General features: G+C 34.3%; 1 protein-coding gene across 1 annotated transcript in view; it reads left to right on the top strand.

Annotated features, from left to right (window-relative positions):
- Positions 1 to 4666, top strand: part of OSTM1 (osteopetrosis associated transmembrane protein 1) — a gene marked incomplete at its 5' end in the record, with an annotated part of 44742 nt that extends 40076 nt beyond the window's left edge. Inside the window, one exon of the mRNA XM_010856696.1 lies at positions 2589 to 4666. Within this exon, the coding sequence (XP_010854998.1) occupies positions 2589 to 2644 (56 nt within the window). The remainder of the gene's footprint in view (positions 1 to 2588) is intronic.
- Between the last annotated feature and the right edge of the window lie 3577 nt (positions 4667 to 8243).

Below are 8243 nucleotides of genomic sequence, written 5' to 3' on the forward strand. Positions count from 1 at the left end.
ACCATCGTGATTATCTGGGTCATGAAGATAGTTTTTGTACAGTTCTTCTGTGTATTCTTGCCACCTCTTCTTAATATCTTCTGCTTCTGTTAGGTCCATACCATTTCTGTCCTTTATCGAGCCCATCTTTGCATGAAATGTCCCCTTGGTATCTCTAATTTTCTTGAAGAATCTCTAGTCTTTCCCATTCTGTTGTTTTCCTCTAATTCTTTGCACTGATTGCTGAGGAAGGCTTTCTTATCTCTCCTTGCTATTCTTTGGAACTCTGCATTCAGATGATTGTATCTTTCCTTTTCTCCTTTGCTTTTCACTTCTCTTCTTTTCACAGCTATTTGTAAGGCCTCCTCAGACAGCCATTTTGCTTTTTTGCATTTCTTTTCCATGGGGATGGTCTTGATCCCCGTCTCCTGTACAATGTCACAAACCTCCATCCATAGTTATCAGGCACTCTGTCTATCAGATCTAGTCCCTTAAATCTATTTCTCACTTCCACTGTATAATCATAAGGGATTTGATTTAGGTCATATCTGAATGGTCTAGTGGTTTTCCCTACTTTCTTCAATTTCAGTCTGAATTTGGCAATAAGAAGTTCATGATCTGAGCCACAGTCAGCTCCTGGTCTTGTTTTTGTTGACTGTATAGAGCTTCTCTACATGGCCCATAGTAAATGCTCAAAAATATTTGTGTGATAAAAGAACATTATACTTAAAGTTAGCAGTTCCTAGAGTGTGTTCCTCATAATACTAGCCCTGTAAAATTCCTTTACATGACCTTCATAAGGTACCTGAACATTAATTATATCCCCCAAACTTGACAATAGGACCTTTGCATAATACCTATTAATGTTTTTCAGAGGCATTGTTTATGAATTAAATGATGAATTTAAGGAAATGTTAGCATAAGCAAATAATTCTTGTGCTATTACTTCATGGAAATTTTAATTTGCTTTTCTTTATGCTACCATTTTATACATTCCCATTCATCAAGTCCTATGGGAATTAGGGATTTAAAAAGGAGCAAGGCACAATAGATGCCCTCAAAAAATATACTGACCATAATCCAATCATCACAACAAATGTAGTAGAAGTGCATAAAGTGTGGTTGGACTGCAGAGAAAGAGAAGATGCACTTGGCATTAGGGATATTGGAATTTACCATTAAATGATCCCTGGGGTAGAATTTTGGATGATGTGGAGATTTATCAGATAGAGAATAAGGAAGCAAAGAAGTTACAGTTATATGTGGGTGTGTGCCTGCTAAATCGATTCAGTCCTGTCCTACTCTGCACCGCTATGGACTATAGCCTGCCATGCTCCTGTCCATGGCATTCTCTGGGCAAGAGTACTGGAGTGGGTTGCCTTGCTCTCCTCCAGGGGATCTTCCCAACCCAGGGATCAAATGTGCATCTCCTGTGGCTCCTGCATTGTAGGCAGATTCTTTATCACTGAGCCACAGGGTAATGGTTATATGTACTCACTGGTATTGCTACCTGATTGGTGTAATGAATTTGATAATTAGAAACTATATTATATTTAATAATTTAAATTTTTAATTTCAAATTAAAATAATTTTAAAATTATCAAACAACATAATTAAAAAAATTTTTTTTATTTAGTTTGCTCCCCAAATCTACTGAAGGCTTAAGAAGGCTTTATCTTAGGTTGTTTTTTAGTTTAAGTTCCTTTTAAGTTTACTCTGAAGCCATACACTGGTCTGAGGAAGTCATGTAGTCATCTTGCACTTTAGAGTGGTCGGGGGAGACCCTGATAGAAACTAGAATAGTCATTCTCATCCATGGCCATACATCAAAGTTGTCTGCAAAGCTTTCAAAAAACAAAAAGAAAAAGCACAACCAGATGCCTGAATACCACTGGAAACCTAAATCATAACCTCTGTTCTAGTGTTGAGAACCTCTGAAGTAGAGAGATTCCTTAGTTATCCAGCGTAAGTTACCTTCACTATGGCATGGTTGTTTTTAATTTCTGGAACATGAGAAACATGTTTAAGAACAAAACATATTACCTAGCCAATAACCATGATTTTCTCTATTAACTCTAATGACTCAGTCCTATCAACACCATAATCAAAATTGGTTGCATATATTTTACTAGCAGCCATTTATGTTTGTGCAGTGTGTGTAATGTCCAACTCACTTTGCTTTGTAAACTGTTTAAAATTTTTTTTAACATTGCAGAATTCTTTCATTGAATTCTTTCAAGGAAACTTAGATTTGGATTTCTAGATTAGACTTCCAAATATATAATTTTATTATTATACTTTATAGCACTTCCATTTTTTAACTAGAGTATTTTCACTTATATAACATATTTAAGATTGTAAGGTTCAGAATGACATAAGTTATCTGTTTTATTTGGTACTGCTTCCAACAAAGTCATGAGTTTCTAGCAAAGTTATGTTTTTGAGTTTAGTAGAAAAAAATAGATGTAGATTTAATTCTTATAAGATTGAATAGATTCAGATTCAAACATAGAATTAATAGGTGAACACTATAGTTTACATAAAATAATGAACTATCATGTTTGGAGAATGAAATTTAAGTTAAAATATAATACTTTTGATTTATGTAGCGAAACGTCTCAAGTCCAGTACAAGCTTTGCAAACATTCAAGAAAATTCCAATTGAAACCTACAGAATGGAGAATCAGCATCTTATCCCATGGATGAATGGTGGAAGACACAGCTTGGTCCAAAAGAAGATAAACTGTGATTTGACAAGTCAAGTTCTTAAGAAATGCAAGGACTTCAGATTTATTTTTAAATAAGAATTTTCAGTTTTTCTTTCCTTTTCCACCCCATTTTTAACGGTTTGGGTATTTTTAATTTCCAGGCATAGCAATGTTGTCTATTTTAAAGTGTATTTGTTAAAATAATGAAAGATACAAGAACAATCTTTGTTTTGTTTTGTAGACATATTGTTACTGAGACTTCCTATATTTCCTTGGTTAACATAGTATCTCAAATAGCAAAGTTTTTGAAAACTAACAATTTAAAAATTAATCAGTTATAGCAAAGACTTTGAAAAAAATGTACTTGCCAAAAAGTAGCAGGTCCAAAGATTAAATTTCTCATCATTGCAGTGTTATTATCACATATATTTAATATGTCATATATTACAATTAATATGTAATTCCATCTCTAGTTTCCTTAAAGTCATTTTTGAAACCACTAATTATAAACCTCCCAAACAATTTTTAGAATTGGGAAGGCACATTACATTTATCTTTGTAAAAAGATTTATGATAACTGGTTTCTTACTTGACTTTTATAAATAGTATTTTACACCTTATTTTTGCCTTTATTTCATAAGTAATTTGAAATCACTGGACTGCTTTATTATATTCAGGGCAAGATGGATTCTTTTTTATACCAGGGATTTGCATTGTGAAATATTAAATTATTTGGCAATTTATAATTTATTACTATTTTAAATCAAATGTAGCATTGTCACACTGTATTTAAATTGTGATTTTTTTTTTAATAGGGATTTTTCTCTTGGAAGATATGGGGAGTTTTGGAAGAGAGGAAAAGGAGGCATAAAAAAACCCTTTAAGATTCAGAAAATAGGGACCTGAGGGGATGCTCACTCTAAGACTATTGAATGGTTTATACTGCAGGCATGAGTCAGTAGAGTCTGATACAGAATGCAGTTCAGCTAAGATGATGCTTATTTTTTTTTCTAAATTATTAATATCAAATGAAGGTGATATATGATTAAAATGAAGTCAGATATTTCACAGTTGAAAATGAATTCCTTTTTGGAATGTTTATATAAACCATTAAAAAAAAATTCAAAATTGTTCATGTTTTCTTCCCTCAGGTGTTTTAGTGTTTGGTGTTTCATTTGTTAATTCCTTCTTGCCATCTTGGTGGAAATAGGTTTTCTTTCTTTCCTCTTTTCTTTTTTTTAGGCTTTGTTTTAAATTTTGAAAAAATAAAGGCTGCTCTATATAGAAACGAGAATTTGCTTAATTGGTACAAGAATCTGAATCCCTTCATATACTGTAAAATGTTCTTATAGAGAGACAAGATAATGTTTTTTATTATTTTTTTAAATGTTTACCATGAATACAGAGTGAAAGAGAAGGCCCACTCTTGGATGTGTAACATATCCAAAAGCTGTTACAGTTTTCCTAGTCTGCTGTGATCTATTTAAAATGTGCTGCTGTTTGTTCTGCTGTTACTGTTCACGCTGCTAATGCTAATAGCACTATCTTGATTTGAAGTATATAGTTGAGGGCCATTGAAAGCAATCCTTCATTAATGCAGATAAAATCAGTTTACATGTGTAAAGTTACAAAATGGCATTTTCGATTCTGTAAGAAGTGACTCTTTGAGCACCTTTTAATATTATGTATTTCTGAAAACCCTGGCTTTTGGATATGGCTGCTAATAAGCACTTTACAAAAGAAAAGGCATCCCTTTAATATTTTTCTAAAGAGTCATTGCTCTTTAGAAGTAGCATCAGCAATAGAATTCAAAAATAAGTATTAAGCACTATGCTAAAGTATGTAAATATTTCATTTGTAAAGTCATATTGAAAAATTCTTTGCATAGTTCTGAATTCTTAGATTCATAGTATATGTGTGTGTACCGGAATATCTTTAGTTTTTTGACACTTTGAAATAAAGGAAATAGCTTAAAGAAATTGAAGTGCTGTGTTTGATTTAAAAATTTTTTTTTTTTTTAACTTCAGATGTAATTGAACATCACATTTCAATTTTCAGGTACTGAGTTTCAATATGTACTTTTGAAAGTACATATTGGGACTTCCCTGGTGGTCCAGTGGTTAAGACTCTGTGCTTCCAGTGCAGGGGACACAGTTCAATCCCTGGTCAGGAAACTAAGATTGAACATACTCTGTGGCCAAATTAATTAATTTAAAAAGTATTATCTATCTTATAACTTTGCTGCAAATAAAAATGTACTTTTGGATGAAGACAATGATTTAGATTTGATAGGTAGAAATAACATCAGCTCTCCCACAGTGTAACTCTAAATCAATGAATAACAGAGTTTAGTTGGTAAATGTTACTTCTGTGGGACACTATTTTCTAATGTTTCACAGATGGGATCTATTTTCTAGTGCAGTGTACTCCCTATAAAGTGAAATGTTTTCCCAGAACGTAGGGGTTAGGGGAGCTGGCTTTCCTCATACAGTTGAAATCCACATATAATTCCCCAAACCCAACTTCTAATAGCTCACTGTTGACCAGAAACCTTACTAATAACATAGTCAATTAACACATATTTTGTATGTTATATGCATTATATACTGTATTCCTACAATAAAGTAAGCTGCAGAAAAGAAAATGTTATTAAGAAAATCATAAGGAAGGAAAATACATATATAGTACTGTCAATATAAGTTTATGTCACCTGTTTACAAGATGAATTGTCTGTCAATAATTACATCAATATTGTCTCATATGGTACAAGACACTATAGATGTTATTTGTATTAGTAAAGATCCTGCATGCTACAACTAAAGATCCCACGTGCCATAACTAAAGACCCATATAGCCAAGAGAGTAAATAATGATAAAGAATAAATTATAGTGTTTCCAGAAGAAAACATGGAGATAAAAAATTTTGAAACTACAAATGGGAAGATAGGAGATACAGAGGAAACGGTGAGAAGATTTAATTTAATTAAAGTTCCTGAAGCAAAGGAGAGAGAAAAATGGAACAGAAACAATTTTTGAAAAGATAATAGCTGAGAATATTCCAAAACTGGTGAAAAACATTGTCACACATTAAGAAGTCCAAATAGAATTTAAAACAAACCCCCAAACCTAGTCACATTCATAGTAAATGAAAACTAAGGAGAAAATCATACAAACAGCTAGAGAAAAAAAGGCTTACCTTCAAGAGAGCAGTAATTAAACTCATTGTTGGTTTCTCATGAGAAATAATGAAAGCCAGAAGGCAAACTGAATATTTTCAAAGTGCTAAAAGAAAGTAACTGACAGTCTAGAATTCTATGCCCAGCAAAAAGTGCTCTTCAAAATTAAAAGGGGAATAAGGCATATCTGGGCATAAAGGCTGAGAGAATTATTACAAGCAGGCCTGCATTAAAGGAAATACTAAAGCTAGGTCTTCAGACAGAAGCAAAATGAACTTAGATGGAAACCCAGTGATGTAAGAAAAAAAGATTGATGAAAAGGATAAAATAGGTAAGTCTAAATAATAATTGACTGTATACAACAGTAATGCCCTGTGGGATTAAAATATACATAATGAAAACATAACAATGGTATAAAAGTCAAGGTCAGATTCTTGGAGTTAAATGTTTTAAGGTAATTGTATTATCTGGAAATTTTCAAGTGGGTACTGGTAAATAATTTTGTTTTCTTTAAATTGGACTTAAGGTACATTCTGACTCAGATCCAATTTCACTCCTTTCATGACATCTTTTATGATTTTCTTCTGCTCTTGACTCTTCATATTTAAGAAAGCAGCTTGTCATTAAGGAAAAAGTAAGGACTTTAGAATCAGATCAGATCAGATCAGTAGCTCAGTCGTGTCTGACTCTGCGACCCCATGAATCACAGCATGCCAGCCTCCCTGTCCATCACCAACTCCTGGAGTTCACTCGTCCATCGAGTCAGTGATGCCATCCAGCCATCTCATCCTCTGTCGTCCCCTTCTCCTCTTGCCCCCAATCCCTACCAGCATCAGAGTCTTTTCCAGTGAGTCAACTCTTTGCATGAGGTGGCCAAAGTACTGGAGTTTCAGCTTTAGCATCATTCCTTCCAAAGAACACCCAGGGCTGATCTCCTTCAGAATGGACTGGTTGGATCTCCTTGCAGTCTAAGAGACTCTCAAGAGTCTTCTCCAACACCACAGTTCAAAAGCATCAATTCTTCGGCGCTCAGCTTTCTTCACAGTCCAACTCTCACATCCATACATCACCACTGGAAAAACCATAGCCTTGACTAGATGGACCTTTGTTGGCAAAGTAATGTCTCTGCTTTTGAATATGCTATCTAGGTTGGTCATAACTTTCCTTCCAAGGAATAAACGTCTTTTAATTTCATGGCTGCAGTCACCATCTGTAGTGATATTGGAGCCCAGAAAAATAAAGTCTGACACTGTTTCCACTGTTTCCCCATCTATTTCCCATGAAGTGATGGGACTGGATGCCATAATCTTCATTTTCTGAACATTAGCATCAGACCTGGGATTAAACTCCTGCTTTTCCCCTTTCTTGGACAATTTACTTCCCTGTCCTTGAACAAGTGTGGGGTACTGATACTGGCCCCACAAGTTTATTGTGCAAATTACATGAGATTAAGTATATGAATAGCCTACAGTGCAGTGTGCAATACCCCACTGTGGTATTAAGTACTAAGTAGTACTTCATACTGCTTAGTAAGTACTAGTCTTTTTCTTTTTGACAGTAGTACTCACAAATTGTGGTACACAATTTGGCACTTGATTAGACATCTTCTCACATTGTTTCCTAGGTTTCTTATGTTTGGGATTATTATCCCTCCTCTCCTGACTAGACTAATCTTTTCCAGTTCAAGGACTATATCTCAATTTCCTCTTGTACCTGGTCAGTGAATGATTTTTGGAGTCAGGGTAACACTTTTTTGAAGAAAGTAAGTGGAAAAACACTGTGTTTCCCTGAACTACACACTGTTTTGTAGCAGATCCACTCAGAAGGATGTTTGAGACCTTGAAGAAAAGTCCTTCAGCTGCCCTTGAAAAATATAAATGGTGAAAACACAACTAAATTAATGGAAAGAGAAAAGTGCTATCTTGCCATTCAGGAACCCTCCAGTTTAAGCACTGAAGATTCCAGGCTGGAACCAGTGCCAAGGATCACGGATTGCTGCCCTTAAATCTAGCATCTTAAGTTCCATACAATACCTTTTCTGGGCAAGAGTTCCATCTGCTTAATCTCTACTAAATGCGTGTATATTAGATCTGACTCTTGAAAAATACCAAGTTAAATCGGACAGTTAAAATAAAACCAACATCATGCCCATAACTGGTTTAATTTATCTTTCCTTTCAGTAATCCCACACATTACCTACTTATTTGCTGTAATGAACATGCCATTCAGCTAAAATAAGATTAACTGCTTAAACCGCAGCATTACAGGCAGAGAACATTAATGCCGCTTTGTGTTTCATTGTAAGGTTCAGCAGTTAAACGATATGGTGTTGTCGTTTCTTCCTTTGTAATCAAGATGGTTTCACTTAGGATTAGTGCTC

Source organism: Bison bison, unplaced genomic scaffold (genome assembly GCF_000754665.1).
Source record: "Bison bison bison isolate TAMUID 2011002044 unplaced genomic scaffold, Bison_UMD1.0 scf7180017864373, whole genome shotgun sequence".
Taxonomy (NCBI): domain Eukaryota; kingdom Metazoa; phylum Chordata; class Mammalia; order Artiodactyla; family Bovidae; genus Bison; species Bison bison.